Here is a 16,410-nt window from a genome sequence, read left to right on the forward strand (position 1 = left end):
CATCTCTAGAGAGCTTCAGAAAATTCGACTCCCAGAATTTTCGGGAGGTCGAGCTGGTGAACGCGCTGAGGCATGGTTGGAAGGGATGAACCGGTGCTTTAGGTTAAGAGAATATTCGCCTTCAGCAAAAACAAAAATCGCCGTGTTTCAACTAAAGGAAAGTGCCTTGATCTGGTGGGGAAATCTGGAAAAGCAGCTGCACCTTACATCGGATAATGTTCCTTGGGATCTATGTGAGGAAAAGTTCCGCGCAAAGTATTTACCTCCATACTTTCAACAACAGCAAGCCAGAGCCTTTCATACACTAATTCAGGGAAGTAAAACGGTGGAAGAGTATGAAATAAGGTTTATGGAGCTGGTAAAATACATTCCCTACTTAGACTCTGATGAACGTCAAGCTGAACGCTTCATATTTGGGTTAAACCCTCGCATCAGAGCCTTGGTAAGTATGTGGAAACCATCATCTGTAGCCGAGGCGGTCGAATGTAGTCGTTATGCAGAAGAGCACCTTGGAATCAAAAAGGATATGGGGCCAGCAGGGCCTTTTCAATCAGGGTTCCCAGGGAAGGCTCCCCGGAACGTTTTCAGAGGAGGTAGCTCGAGGCCACCTTACAGTAGCAGGTTTACCCCAAGTGTGGGGACAAGAGTTCCCATGGCAGTAAACACTATAGCCGCAGAATCGTCCAACACCAGACCTTGGGCATCGCGAGGGACTACCGGCAGAGGAAGGAGCGCGAGAGGAATCAACAGGGGAGGACGCGGCTCGTTCTCTAGAAATTCACACCTTGACTCAAGAGGATCAGCGCAGCTCAATTGTTGGGGGTGCGGGGGGCCGCATTTCCAGCGTAACTACCCAGAAGCGTCATCGGATATATTGCAAAGGACTGGGAAAGAGCCGGTATCAGCCAACCGAAGTAATCATAGAATTCATGCAGTAGTCAACCACGACCAAGCAGCCCATCAATCCACTGTAGTGGAATCTTCAGGTATTATCAATGGTGTAAAACTCAAAATCTTATTTGATACTGGTGCCACAGATAGTTTCATTTCGTCATATGCATTAAACAAATGTGGGTTGGCAGCTCGTAGACAAAGTGATTTCCACCAAGTGGAAATGGCCTCAGGAGAACTCCAAACCGTGGACTTGAGTGTGGATCAATGCAAAATTGACCTAGGGGTCTGTTCGACTAAACTAAAAGTCTATGTCACAGCCTTAGGGACGTATGACCTTATCATCGGTATGGATTGGCTGGAAACTCACCGAGCTTGGGTGGACTGTTATGGAAAAAGGATTTTAGGCGTAAATGATGAAGGAGAAGTAATCCAAATTCAAGGAATCAAGAGGGAAGTTTCCTTACGCTACATTTCAGCAATGCAAGTGAAGCGTTGTTTAAGAAAGGGTTGTCAGGCTTATGCAATTCACGAAGTAAGCCAGGAAAAGGGGCCATCCTTAGAACAATATCCGGTGTTAGCCGAGTTCCCGGATGTATTTCCAAAGGAACTACCTGGATTACCCCCGGTAAGAGAATTGGATCTCACTATTGAATTAAAGCCAGGTACCCAACCGATCTCAAAAACGCCATATAGAATGACAGCTCTAGAGCTTCAGGAATTGCAAATCCAGTTGAAGGAACTACTCGATATAGGGCTTATCCGGCCCAGTACCTCACCTTGGGGCGCTCCTGTAATTTTTGTGAAGAAGAAGGATGGGTCCTTAAGATTATGCATAGACTATCGAGACTTGAATCGAGCTACAGTAAAGAATCAATACCCTATGCCGCGGATTGATGATCTTTTCGATCAAATGAAAGGGGCTTCTGTCTTTTCAAAAATTGATCTTCGATCAGGGTATCATCAGCTAAGGATTTCTGAAAACGATATCTCTAAAGTCTGCAGCTTTGTTTCCTTCTCTCTTTACATGACTGATGATTTTATAATCGATACGCTTCAGGATGATAGCCATGTCTTGAATTAACCCTGCCGTCCTCCAGCTCTTGGCCACCTGTTCCCAGTCTTTCCCATTGTCAAGTTTCCTAAGCATTCCTGTTACTATCTGCGAGTCTCCTTCAATCTTTAGGTTCCTATACCCATTTCTTATTGCTATTTTAATACCTTGGTATACGACCATCATTTATGCTTCATTGTTGGTCATTATGCCTCCTTTGTCTGCGTACACCCATCTGGTGCGGCCCATTTTGTCTCTAAAGATGCCCCCAAAGCCCGCAAGGCCTGGGTTTCCTTTTGAAGCCCCGTCGAAGTTCAATTTAATGAAGTTTTCCCTTGGATATTTGAACTGTACCTGGCTCTGTGTCTGCGCTCTTTGGTGTCTTTCCTTCCGGGGATAGATCATGTTGTATTCTATATTAAGTCTGGCTAAGATTCTTTTCTCCTCCGGATTTGTGTTCCATTCCTCCTCCTCCCAGTTCTCAGCCAGAATGGTTTCTCTTATTGCTCTTTGAATTTTTTCCCAAATCTTCCCTGGTGGATTATTTTTATCTCGAAATATCCTTTGATTTCGTTCTTTCCACAGAAACCATATAACAAATCCTACAGCTAAGCTCCATATTCTCTTTACTATGGAACATGAAAATTGGTCGTTTCCCCAGTGGCATATGGTCTTCTTTATATCATTCGGGTCTCTGTTAGATTTTCCAAAGAGGTTCCTTACCTCATCCCATTGGTGCTGGGCATAAGGACAGGAGTTCAGGAGGTGCTCTTGGGTCTCGTTCTCTTGTTTACAAAGGCTGCATCTGGGGGGACCTTGAAAACCTCTTTTTTGCAGCTTGTCCCACGTCAGGATTCTCCCTTTCCCTACTAACCAAGCAAAAATTGTTACTTTCGGCCACCATTTATTCCTCCATATTTGTTTCCAATCTATGTCTTCCTCTTCTCCTTCTTGCTGAGTAGCTAAATAATATGCTTCTCTGACAGTAAAGGTCCCTTTTGTAGATTTTCCCCATCTAAGTATATCTGGTCCCGTGCTATTTTTGATTCTTCTTACATCCATCTCTTTTGTTAGGATCTCTTTCTGAACTTCCTCAATATTTTCGTCCCATTCTTCAGGTTTTCTCCAGATCCGCCAAGTTTCATCTGACTCTTCTTCTTTCCAGTAATCTTTAACCAACTTTAATCCCATCCTTGTTGCCTTCTGGTAAGTGATTTGTATATTTTGAATATCGGCCATTCTGTCCCTTTGTTGCCATGCCTCCTCCCAGAATTGAGTTGTACTTCCGCTCCTGATTTCCCAGAAGGCAAATTTGTTTATGAGTTCCCTGTTTTGGCTTGCTAGTTCCCAGATTGAGGATCCTTTTGGAACTTCTTCCATTCTAAGGATACCTTCTGTTGTTGAGGGCATGCTTTATTTTTGAGTCCATATTTGTTTCCATATATCTTGTCCTCCTCTCATCCACCTCCACCATAGTTTTGCCCCCAAGACTTGATTTAGAGTTCCAGGGTCCCTGAGGCCCAATCCTCCTTTTTCTTTTTGTTTCGATATGCCTTTCCACGACACTAGGGCCCATTTCCTTTCCTGCTTGGGTCCTCCCCACAGTTTTTTTCCAAAAATTTCCTTCATTTTAGCACAAGCTCCTTTAGGGGCTGCCATCACTGATAGAGGGTAAATTGGGATGGCCTGGAGAATTGATTTCAAGAGTACCAATCTTCCTGCTATATTTAGCGCTGGGAAGGACCAGTTTCCCAATCTTTTCTTAAGTTTGTCTATAACTTGAAACCAATTTGATACTCTTTAAGGGTTTAGAGCTAGTTGGTTCCCCAAATATTTTGTAGAAAACTCTCCGGTTCTAAAGCCCAAAGTTTTGGTCAAGTGAGATTTAATCAGTTCTAGGGTGTTGAAGATGAAAGTGCATGACTTTTCTTTGTTGATTTCCATCCCTAAAGCTTCCATGAATAGATCCAGGATCTTTTTCACTCGTTTTACTTCCTTTAGTGATACCTCACAGAATAACATGATATCGTCTACGAACTGCTGGTGGGTGATAGGCATGTTATTTCCCCATAACCGAAGTCCCTTTATCTTTCTTTCCCTTATCTCTTTTTTTATGTATCTTCCCAGACCATCTGCCGCCATAATAAACAAAAAAGGAGACAAGGGATCCCCCTGTCTTAATCCTCTGGTGGCATTAAAAGTCGAGGTGGGAGTACCATTCAATAGGATAGAAAAGTTTGGTGTTGATATCATGCTATATATCCATTCAATCCATCTATTACTGAAACCGAAAGCCCTGAGCGTTGCCTTGAGGAAGTTCCAATTGAGGCGGTCATAGGCTTTTGATAAATCCAGCTTTATCATCATTCCTTTCTCCTTTTTTTGCTTTAGAGAATGAATCACCTCCTGGGCTACCACCAGCCCATCTAGGATTTGTCTCCCTTCAACGAAACCGGTTTGTTCCGGGGATATAATGTTCACAAGGATTGGTTTCAATCTTTTAGCTATCAGGGTTGCAATAATTTTATAAATAACATTACAAAGGGCTATTGGGCGAAAACCTTGGGCGTTCTCAGATTTAGCCGATTTAGGGATAAGAGTAAATAGGGTAGAGTTAAGACTTGGCCATACCTTTTGCTGTCTTCGCGACTCCTCTACCACTTCCAGAATATCTTGTCCCAGGAAATGCCAACTTGCTTGATAAAATTCTGCCGTGAATCCATCTGGTCCTGGTGCCTTATTTTTCTTCATTCCTTTTACTATTTCCTCTACTTCTTCTAGTGTTGCTGCTCTCATCAGAGCTCTGTTCTGGTCTTCGGTTACCATCTTGGGAATTTCATTGCAAATTCTTCCTATAGCCTCATCTCTGTTGACCCTTGGTTCTGTCAGCATATCTTTGTGATAATCTACTAAAACTTGTTCCATTTCTTCATGTTCTGTTACTCTTTGCCCTTCACTGTTTAGAATGGAGAAGATTTTGTTCCTTTGCCTGTGTTGAACCATTGCTTGGTGGAAAAACTTTGTGTTCCTTTCTCCTTCACGAAGCCAATTTACCCTGGACTTTTGTCTCCATAGGATTTCTTCCTGCTTTCTCCTTTCTTCTACTTGACTGATCAGGATTCCTTCTTCTCTGCTCTTTTCTTCATTTCGTCCTTCTGTTATGATTTTCTGTTGTAATTCTTCCATTTTCCGCTCTAGTCTCTGCTTCTCCATAAAAATGTTCCCAAACTCTTCCTTGTTCCATTTTTTGATTTTCCCTTTGAGTTCCTTGAGCTTTAGCTGAAAGGTGTGCATCTTATTTCTTCCTCTTTGTTGACTTTTGGTCCACCAATCCTCTACTTTCGTTATGAACTGGTTATTCCTGAGCTAGAAAGCCTCAAACCTGTCATCATAATGATACATCAAAATGTGAATTAAACTTTAAAGTTTTAAACTTTAAATTAATCCTTCAAATACAAATGATTAAGCATGCCATTAAGAATTCATTAGAGGGAGGTGAGAATGGGGTCTTACAAGAAGTTTGGTCACCTGTATGTTCCATTTTCGTGTTTATTCATGCTTTAGCTCATTCATGCAATCACTGGCCAAACTGGATTTTAGTGTTTATCTTGGGGAACACTTTTGCAAGGGCCAATGTCATGGCCAGGAATCTTGGGAAGGTGGTATTTCAATCTGAAAATGCCACCGCTACAAGGATTTTAGCCAAATTTACTCTAATGCTTAACTGAAACCAGAATCTTTTCACTGGAAGCCCAGGCAAACTCTCTCCCTTGCTATTTTCACTGTTTGCTGCTCGCTCTGTTTATGGCTAGGGTTTAAAAGCTGGTCTTTAGGCCCTGGGTTCTAAAGGATGCTGTTTAGGGCTTAGGATTCAATGTGAATGAAGGCTAGGCTACATCCTGTTAATAAACTTTAAACCCCTGCAAAATATGAAATAACAAAACAAAACCTAAATAGTAAATAACTCAAACAAATCTAAAAAACCTCTAAAATATTCCTAAACAATAACCGGCAGTTAGGAAATTATGAAAGCAGGCTGTAGGGCTACCCCCAAGGGTGAAAAAGAGCCAAAAACTGCCCTGTATGAGTCATTTGCAGAGTAAAATCTGTAGTGCCCTAATTTCGAATTTACAGCAACTATATAAATACACATAAAATTTGAAAACAATAATGCATAAAACTGTAAGCTGCACCTACCTGAACTGCTGGCGGACTTCCGATTCTGTTACTGAACTGGCGATCCTGAACTGCTGACTGATTTGATTCAATTTCGAGATGGCCAATACCACCCGACCAGACAGAGCAACCTGGTTGCTCAATCCAGAGAAGCTCTCCACAAAGGCTCTCTGTCCCTCCGTGCCCAGAACTCAGATCACTTAAGCTCTTCCACTGATAAGTCCTTCATCCCGATTTCCTGCTGATGAATCTCTCTCTCTGGTTTTCCCCCCCCCCCCACTTCAGGTTCAGGCCTTGCTATTTAATCACTGGTCTGGCGGTGGCCGCCCTCCCACTTGCAGCCACCGCCTTCCTCGCATTGAAGGCTCTGGGATATTTTTTTCACTGACTTCTGCGTTCAGTAATAAGTACCCAGCTGCTTCGGACGCGCTTTTATTAATGGGCTGGGGTGACTCATAGGTAGGTTATTGTATAGAATATCATGAATCAATTTATTGACCTTAGCATATACACCTTTCATAATCTGTAAAGTTTTAATTTACTTACTTTATAACATTCCTTTCTATAATGTCTCATTTATACTTTATAACATCGTATATAAAATCTCATTTATACTTTATAGCATTATATATAAAGTTTTATTTATACTTTATCACATTTATACTTTATACAAGTTAGATATATATATACATATTTTATAAAATTCAATTACATGTTTTGTAATATTAATATATATATATATATATATATTATAAGGTTAAGTTATATATTTTATAAAATTTAAACTTATATATGTTTTAAATTTAAATTATATATATAACTTATCATACTTATAGTTTTAAATTCCCACATAATTGGTTTTATTATAGAGTTTAAAACTTTATAAAATGGATTAATTTAGCAGGGTTGTTACAAAATCCCACTGTTTTTGATGCCCAAGTTGTCCAGAAACATTGGTGGATAGCCTTGGATGGATGAGTTTGTCGTGTAGCACTGTCAGTCACTGTTGGTCACTGTTCCTCACTTGGCAGAGGTGAAATTAGCTCAACCAGAGGGCAAAAAATGACAATGTTGGTCACTGTTCTTCACTTGGCAGAGGTGAAACTAGCTCAAACAGGTGGCAGAAAATGAAAAAATTGCACAGGCAAAGTGGCCTTTATACACAGATTGGGCCTGCAAAGGTTTAACTTGCAATTTTAACTTGCTGAGCTGATTCAAACTCGCGAGTATGACTTGGGGCAACCAAGTCAAAATCGATTAACATGATTAAAACTCTTGACCGATTCAAATCAGATCTTCTGAGTGGCGATCCAAGTTAGAATTATGGTTTGGTGATTTAAATCATCATTTCTGTGACTGTGGTCTATTTGATGTAAGGTTTTGGATATGTACTAATTTTGTTCTTGTTGGTGTAGATATTACTCACCTAGACCTGAGTTTATAGCGAGAAAAGTAGCAGGGGAGGACAACCTTTATGAATGCATATTGAAATTGCCACCAAATGCACCTTTTCAGGAGGTCATTAGTTCTCCAAATGAGAAACTTGCTTCTGCCAGGCAACTTATATGCTTGGAGGCATGCAAAAGGTTGCATGAAGTTGGAGCCCTTGATGAACATCTACAACCAGTTACTGAAGAATTGCTAGAAGAGGAAGAAATAATGAATTCACAAGGGAAACGGAGTACCAATGCAGGTATAGTTTTACTCAAGCATCAAATTGAGTAGATTTGCAGTTTACTTGCAATGCATCAGACACAAGAAAATGCCATCATTCTTTAAATATGCAATTCATTTTGTATTAGTTTCATTGTCATATCATTGTAGTTTAAAATAAGTGTAAAATTATTACAGCTACTATGTTAAGAGTATTTAAGAAGAATAATAGTTAACTTTTAAGCATATCTGTCTCTTCTCAAGGTACAACTAAAAGAAAAGAGCTGCATTCATCTAAAGCATATGCTTTATCTGGTACCTGGGGTGAAAAATTGAGTGGGGTAACTTTCCAAGTCTACAAACTGTGCTTTACATCACAAGGAAATGAGGATAGGTCATATGCAAACTTAGTGCTTTTGATTGAAGAAATTCTGGACAAAGATATTGCAAATGCAGAAACAGATCTGTTTCTAACAGGAGGAAGAGTTGTTAAGTCATTTTTTTTGCATTGCGGTGACATGGAATTGGACTCCAGTCAGGTGTGTAATTTATAGAAAATTTTATTTCAAAGGGGTTCATGATATATCTCAACATTTGCTTTCAAATAACTCTGTCTGTAGTTGTTGTCTGTGACTTGGTTCTGTTTCTGTATTCTCCAACAGCTGAAGGATGCAAAAGTTTTCCAAGAAACACTCTTCAATGGAGTGTTTGCTAAGCTCTTATGTCGAGATAGACAATCAGAAGGATCGAGGATTATGGGTAAAAATGTTCTAAAAATTATGGAAATGAAAAACCTATGGGTTAGCTCTAATATGTACTTTCTTTTGCCCATTGAATCTGACGAATTTGGAGTTAGTCAAAGAGAGGCAAATATCGACTGGCATTGCATTAGAAGTTGTGCTACAGGAGCAACATTGTTTAAATACCTTTTCATTTCAGAGACAGACAATAATGTTAGAGATATTCTTGAAGTTTTAGTGAACAGGACTCTTTTACAGTACAGTGATTGCAAAGAAGAAACCCTTACTTTGGCAAGTGGAATCCACAAAGCTTCGGACCTAATAGATAAAGCAATTGTCACTGTACATACTGGAAAAATTTACTCTGTTGTGGAAGTTATTTGTGATAAAACTGCCAAAAGTCCCTTCCCTAAGTCTAAAGATCCAAAAGTAGATCATTGCTGCAACTATTATGATTACTTTGAAAAAAAGTGAGTATATTTGGTCTTCAACACAGTTAAAGGTTCATGCAATAGTGTTACTTGGGAAAACAATCGATTCAGTGGTTTCTAAACTGCCAAGCATGGTTTGTTCGTACTTGTAGGTATGGAAAGAAACTGAAGCATGTGAATCAGCCTCTTCTACGGGTGAAGCAAACTCACCGACCCCACAATCTCCTTACCAATCACTCAGAAGAGTTAAAAGGTTTGAATGTTGAAGGTTTCCTTTGTTCCTTATTTTTAAGTTTTAACTTGAGGTCTCCCAGCTTTATCAATGTTGTAATGTGTATGTGTGTGGAATAAATGTCATTAGTAAAGAAAATTCAGTTTGGGACCCTTCTCATTATAGAATGAGTAATTTTTAATTTGGTCTGCACAGCAAGGGGACAAAGTTCAACTGTTGATGAAGCTAACTTTGTAGAGCTTCCTCCAGAATTGTGCTTAGATTTAGGGGTTCCAAGCTCTGTAATTAGGTCGCTGTATTTAGTTCCTTCTGTGATGCACCGTTTGAATTCTTTAGTGCTGGCTGGTCAACTTCGCAAAGTTATTAGGGAAGAGCGTCCTAAATGTCCACTTGTACCTGCTGCACTGGTAATATTTATGCACTATCTTTTACATTAACTTTCTTTGTAACTTATATCTTGCATTATGCTATCATTTGTAATTTTATTTGTGTTTTGTCTTTTATATAGGTAATATCTGATTGTCTTTGTTTGATGATAGATCATGGAAGCACTGACTACTCTGCGATGCTTAGAGTGCTGCTCATATGAGCGGCTAGAATTATTGGGTGATTCGTTTTTGAAATATGCCATTAGTTGCCATCTATTCTTGAAATATGAAAAGAAGCATGAAGGTCAATTATCAGAACGGCGAGCTTGGGGGATTTCAAATGCGACACTTCATCGTTTAGCAATGACTCACAATTTGCCGGTAACAACTTATGTTTGTCATTATATTATTAATTGACTAGAATTGAAGAAAATTCACAATATGGCTCAAAATATATTGAAGGTTCTTCTATTCTTGCATGGCTTAAACGTGTCGCTTCCCCTTTGTGTACATACTACATTCTTCTGTTCTCTGTCTCTGAAGTTTGTTAATCGTGAATATATCTTATAGAAAGAAATCTGGGCATTCCACTTAGTGAGCATGATAATGAAATAAACATTTCCAACTCAACATACGGGGAAGAATGTCTTGAATAATGCATGTAGTATTAGAACCAAGAAGATGCAAATATTCCTTAAAATCTGAGTTAAGAAAATGATGGTTATTTCATTTGTGGACAGGAATATATTCGGGATGAGCCATTTGATGCACGTCGATGGGTTGCCCCTGGAATGCTTTGCCGAAGACTTATTCCCTGTTGCTGCAATATTAAAAATCTCAATGACAATACAAATTGTTTTATTTGCAAGGAAGATAAGGTGGTTAAAATTGGGAGAGCTTGTGATGCGGGTCACCGGTGGATGTGCTCGAAAACAATATCTGATGCTGTGGAGGCTTTAATTGGAGCACACTTAGTTGGTGGTGGTGCAATTGCTGCTCTTGAGTTCATGAAGTGGATGAATATGGAGGTTGAGTTCGAACGTGGTTTAGCTGAGGCAGCATTTCAACGTGCTTTTGTTTATCCTTCTGTTTTAAGGAATGCAAATTTGAATGGCCTGGAATCGCTATTGGGATATAATTTCCACAACAAAGCTCTTCTAGTGGAAGCTATCACACATGCATCGCAACAAGACCCTGAAGGAGGCTGTTGTTACCAGGTAATCCTAAAAGTGTAGGATTATGCAAGATTTTGCTTATGTTTCAGAGTTCTTGGTTTTTATTTATTATATTGTAAATGCTGCCATACTAATATGCCAAAATAAGAAGATAACTGATTCAACGAGAACTGTTTCATGATATGGGATTTTTTCTCTGGAAAAGCATGAAATTATCTTCGATAGTGCAATGAATATTAAGGTTAAAGCTATAATTGTGCAGCGTTTAGAATTTCTCGGCGATTCTGTCCTGGATTTGCTTATCACACAACATCTCTATTCAGCATACTCGGGACTCTCTCCTGGATATCTAACAGATTTGCGCTCAGCAGCTGTTAACAATGAGAATTTCGCACAAGCTGCTGTAAAACATGGCATTCAGAAATATCTTCGTCATGGTTCAGGTGCTCTTCTGAATCAAATTACAAAGTTTGTAAAGGTTATTGGACAAAGTAAGGAAGGGGAATGCAGGTTTATGTCTTTCGGTGGTGTAGAAACAGGTCCGAAGGTTAGTAAATGTTAAACTGGTTTTTTCTGTCATAATTTTTTGTTGTTGTCCTGGTGTTATGGAGATGTAGAAGCAACTTATACTGTTTTTCGATCAAATTACTTTTATATTCCTTACTTTTCCCTGAACAACAAATATGGAAGGCATAATCTTGTTTCTTGTGTCTGTTCTTGAGTTGATCATGGTGGTTTACTTGGGAGCTCCTATCTCAGTGTTATTTTAATCTATGTAGGTATTGGCAGATTTAATAGAAAGCATTGCAGGTGCTATATTAGTGGATACCAGATTTGATTTAGAATGTGTGTGGGAAATAATGAAGCCTATTTTGTCTCCTATTGTTACACCTGAAACACTGGATCTGCATCCACTACGGGAGCTGCAAGAACTTTGCTGTCAATATGGCTATTCCCTTAAGTGGAAGCTCACCAAAAAAGGGGATGTAACTGTGGCCTTAGGAGAAGTTCATTTAGAAGAATCAATTATAACTGGAACGGGGTCTAAAGCAAACAAAAAGACAGCTAAGATGGCTGCTGCCCAGCAAATTTTATTGCTTATGGAAGTAAGTTGAAAGAACTTTACTTGTTTGAACATGTATGTAGAGTTTCCATTATTTGTGTTACACTTTTCTGAGATCAATATGTTTTATTTCTATTAAAATAAAGAGGCTTATATCACAGTCAAAACTTTTCTGAGAATAATGTGTTTGTTTTGTATGGAAGGAACGGGGCTTATTTCATAGTCGCCGCCATTATGTGCAAAGCTCATTGGCCTTGACAGGAAAAGTATCTCTCGATACAACATCAATTTGCTTTGTTCATGAGAAAATGGATTGTGTTTTAGAAAATGCTAACAAGTCCAATGAAGGTAAAGATGAGCCCAAGAGGGAAAGTTCAGATACAACCAATGGAGATATTATTTTAAAGGTGGAACAGGTAACTATGGAGGAAAAAACCAGTAATCCCAATGCCAAAATAGGGAAACGTAGGAAGGAAGAAGAGAGGGTGTTACATTATGATCCTGTGAGGAAGAAACCAAGGTTGTTAAAGATCTCAGAAAATTTGAGGTCGTACGAGGATCTTATTGTTGATGAAAGTGATAATGCTTTGGTAGATAATGTCAATGATATCTCAAACGAAAATTGGTCTCATGACGGTATGTTGCTTGTAACATATATCTATTAGAATTTTTGGCTTTTCTTTAAAGTTTCATTGTTTCAATGGGAACATAAATTATGCAATGATTATATCCATAATCCTACGTTCTAAATTGTGGTAGTAATGCTGGGACTGGAAAGTGATAAAACACTATTGCTTCTTTTGGGCTTATGTCAAATTTCTATCGTCTCCTTCATTTGCTTCTCGTGCATCTCCTAATATTAGTTACTAGATTCTCACGAACATCATGAGCTATAGAGGTTTCTAGGGGTTCCACAATTTGATTACATGAATTCCATTCATGTATCTTTACCTTTTTCTTACTTTCATGGTATGAAGATTCATGAGAAGAATGAAAATATCAACTAAAATGATATAAAACGATGTCCACGATTTATTCACATGGGAATTCCGTATAAATCATGTATGGATACTTTGTTTTATAAAACCAAACTATTCCTAAATATGAAGATTTTATAGAAATGTTGTTGACATATGGAGAGGGGTGAGGAATGACATTAAGTGAAAGCACAAACCTAAATTCTTGTATTGTTTCCATTTTTATTAGTGCCTTTTGTTCATGTAAATTAAGTATTAACATCCCTATATCACTCCAGTAATCATGCAACTTATCTATTCTTTGTTGAACAATTCAGGTGGCTTGGCAAGTGAAGTAAGCAGTCCTCATGGAGTAGGGAAAATTAGTACATTGTGTTCCCAATCAGGCTATTCTCCAGGTACTTTCACTGTGCAAGTAAAAATATTTTAAATATTTTATTGAATGATTTTGCATTATTAAGTCTGTCATAAATCTCTAAAATATCTATTATAATCATTTAAGTGACATGTAGACCCATAAATCTCTAAAATAACTATTATAATCATTTAAGTGACTTGTAGACCCTGCTGATGTTCATAGATTTTTTGTTTTGTTTTGAAAATGCTTCATATGTTACTTCAAAGAACAATAACTACATTAAGATTCAAAGAGACTAAAATGTATCGACAACAAGATTACACTATGCTTTGGTGAAGTTCTTAATTGATAATTTGTGAACAGAGTTGAATCCTTAAAATTACCATAGATGTAAGAAATACTGAAGGTCATGTTGTTGCTTAGAAAGTAACAAGAGTGCGACATGCTTGGGTAAAGTACAGAATTGATAATTTATGAACACAACCTAATTCCTAAACATACCACAAATGGGAGAAATACTCAAGTTCATGTTGGTGTTGCTTGGAAACTGACTTATAGTTGTGAAAAATATGCTTATAGAGTTTTCATGGCTTTTGCTTAGTTTCTAATCTGAGGAGATGACTTTAGATTTAAATGGGTTATTGTTTTTGTTAAAATTGGCAACTAGAGCCAAACTTCATGTGGGTCATTTTACTTATGGTAGCTGATATTTTTCTTGGATCCCTCTGATCGAGAGGTGTAGGCTTGATCTAAAGATCATCCGATTCCGATAAGTATTCATGGAGTTATGAATTTATTTGTGTTATAAGCCAATTTGTGATGGTCGGACAGCAACCAAATAAACCCCACATGTGCTCAACCTTTTAGTATAAAAGGAGATGACTTGAGATTCATTTCTCACACACACTTCTATCTTGATCTCTCTCCACTTGTCTTGGGTTTTAGTGGAAGAGAAATCTAGGAGTGGCAGCCCTAGATGTTGGAAGAAAAGAGGCTGCCCTAGCTGCATTCAAGAAGAAGGAATATGCTTCCCTAATCTAGAGGATGCAGTCATGAAAGAGAAGCCCTAACGCTATCTAGAAAGAAGCCTACAACCCTATACATTGGTCCCTACCAAAACGCAGTCAAGGAGGACATTACCATGCCCTAGCCATAGCATTAGGAGGCTGCCCTAGACAAAGTGGAAGGGCTGTGTGGACAGCATATTGAGCATGAGTCTTAGCCGTTGTTTGGAGGGGTCCGAAGTGTTGGAGAAGGGGCCGAGTTCCCTTGTTATCATGCTGCAGCAATAAAGGACTGTTGGAAGGGTAGCTGCAGTCATAGGACTGATTTGTGGGCAGTTTTAGTGACACATTTATAGGGCCGCATTAAGTGACTGCTAACAGCAATTGTGAGATGAAGTTTGGGTGGGAGAGAGACCTAGAATGGACCTCCTAACCAGGCCACAGTGACCTCTAAGGACAGCAAAGCAAACATCGGGAGTTTCCCTATACGTTAGGCTAGTTGGTGTGCCTGAACCAAACTAGTACATGCACAGAACCCTAGGCAGAGATCAGCAGTAGCATGCAGCAGAATTGAGGGTTGTTTGTGGACTGATGGATAGATGCATGGGACAGCAAGGAAACTAGTACAGCAGTGCTAATATATATATATGGAACAGCTGGGCTACATGGTGCTGCCCAGAATGTTGGAACAGCAGAATGATGGGACAACAATGTCATTATGGACAACAACTATGTTGGGACAGCAACTATGATGGGACAACCCTATGACATAGGACAACAGTGACATTGTGCAGCAGCTGCAAAGTGGGACAACAGCTATGACATGACAGCAAAGTGAGACAGCAGCTGTGACATGACAGCAACAAGCATGCACAACAGCAAGCATGGTGCAGCATGGACAGCATGGCAGCATGGCAAACATGACTAGCATGACAAGCATGGTGCAACATGGAAAGCGTGGACAACATGGATAGCTGTGGCAAGCATGGTGCTGCAAGCACATGAGACATGTTGCATGACAACATGGTTCAACAATGGCACATGGGACAACAGTGCAACATATGGTGAAGCAGTCATGAGGTCCAACAGTGTGATGATGGGTGCAACATGGTGCAACACGGTGACATGCAGCATGATGACGAGATGCAACCACGATGATAGGTGAAGGAGTCTCCTTGGAGAATCAGTTGAAGCAGTAAGCCTTCAGCTGATCTCACGTATCATCTTCTTAGAGATAATCTATGCTTTTATCTAGATAAGTCAATGTGTTGACTTTTGTTGTAAATGTACTATCTCTCTCTCTCTCTCTCTCTCTCTCTCTCTGCTGAACTATTGAAGAACGTATAAGAGGAATTGATCAAAGGTTTCCCCACATTGGGGTTTGTCCCTAGCTAGCGCCACATCTTGTGTCCTCTTGTCTTGGCTTATCTTCTGCGATTTATGTTTGTGTTCTATTTGCAGTTTACTTTAACGCTGATGTGATTGCTAATCTGGAAAAGATATTGAGCTAACTGTGAAAATTGAAATAAATTGCTCTAAGCATAGAACATACCTCAACTTAACAGTGTTTTAATCCAACTTAACTCTTCCTAGAAGGTTAACACAATCGTTGTTTTCTAGATTATTTAGTTGTTTTTCAAAACTTTAGATATGAGGGAAAGTTTTCAAAAAAAAATTTGGTGAGAAAGGCGTTGGCATGTCTAGTAGTGGTGGAAGTGAGTTAGATAATCTTGGAAATGTTTCCTCTTGTTACCACAAAATCTAGCAAGATTTGGAGAGGGAAACCCTACAATACAAGAAGCTAGGTTGAGTGTTAAGAATGGGGTAGAGGCCCAATGTCACATCAGGGAAAACCCGCTGCTCTTTACAGACTTTCATCGATGGGAGGTGTTGACCACACTTTGTCAACAATCCAAGGAAGCAAAATACAAAGACATAATTTTTTTTTTTTGAAAGTTCAAAGTCATCAGCCAACACATTTTCATGATTGTAAACCCAATTTCTGCAAGTTATATTGTAAATGATGCTAATATGATTGTTTAATTATGTAACAACACCTAGGTAAGCCTTTGATTTTGATGACGAATTTCATCCTAGGAGGTTTTTGAACCTCATCGAATTATGTGTGTTTTTAAACACGGATAATCGACAGAGTTTTTCCTCCAACTTAAACCCCAAAGCTAGGGTGGGATTCATTGACAAGGTTTTAGGTGAGTCCTAATGTAAAAAATATTTTAGTGCATGGTCCCTCATACTTAGACACTATGGCTAAAATATTTGAGGGTGGA

At 39.1% G+C, this 16,410-nt stretch overlaps 1 protein-coding gene across 1 annotated transcript in view; it reads left to right on the forward strand.

Annotated features, from left to right (window-relative positions):
* Positions 1-16,410, forward strand: part of LOC149180364 (endoribonuclease Dicer homolog 3a-like) — a 401,075-nt gene that overhangs the window by 284,552 nt on the left and 100,113 nt on the right. The window contains exons 14-24 of the mRNA XM_089416079.1: positions 7,537-7,814; positions 8,039-8,313; positions 8,437-8,984; positions 9,098-9,198; positions 9,373-9,584; positions 9,717-9,926; positions 10,286-10,762; positions 10,983-11,267; positions 11,500-11,826; positions 11,987-12,419; positions 13,078-13,158. Coding sequence (XP_089272205.1) covers positions 7,537-7,814; positions 8,039-8,313; positions 8,437-8,984; positions 9,098-9,198; positions 9,373-9,584; positions 9,717-9,926; positions 10,286-10,762; positions 10,983-11,267; positions 11,500-11,826; positions 11,987-12,419; positions 13,078-13,158 — 3,227 coding nt within the window. The remainder of the gene's footprint in view (positions 1-7,536; positions 7,815-8,038; positions 8,314-8,436; positions 8,985-9,097; positions 9,199-9,372; positions 9,585-9,716; positions 9,927-10,285; positions 10,763-10,982; positions 11,268-11,499; positions 11,827-11,986; positions 12,420-13,077; positions 13,159-16,410) is intronic.

Source organism: Pinus tabuliformis, chromosome 3_2 (genome assembly GCF_031772625.1).
Source record: "Pinus tabuliformis cultivar Carrire ecotype Pingquan chromosome 3_2, CPIR1, whole genome shotgun sequence".
NCBI classification, from domain to species: domain Eukaryota; kingdom Viridiplantae; phylum Streptophyta; class Pinopsida; order Pinales; family Pinaceae; genus Pinus; species Pinus tabuliformis.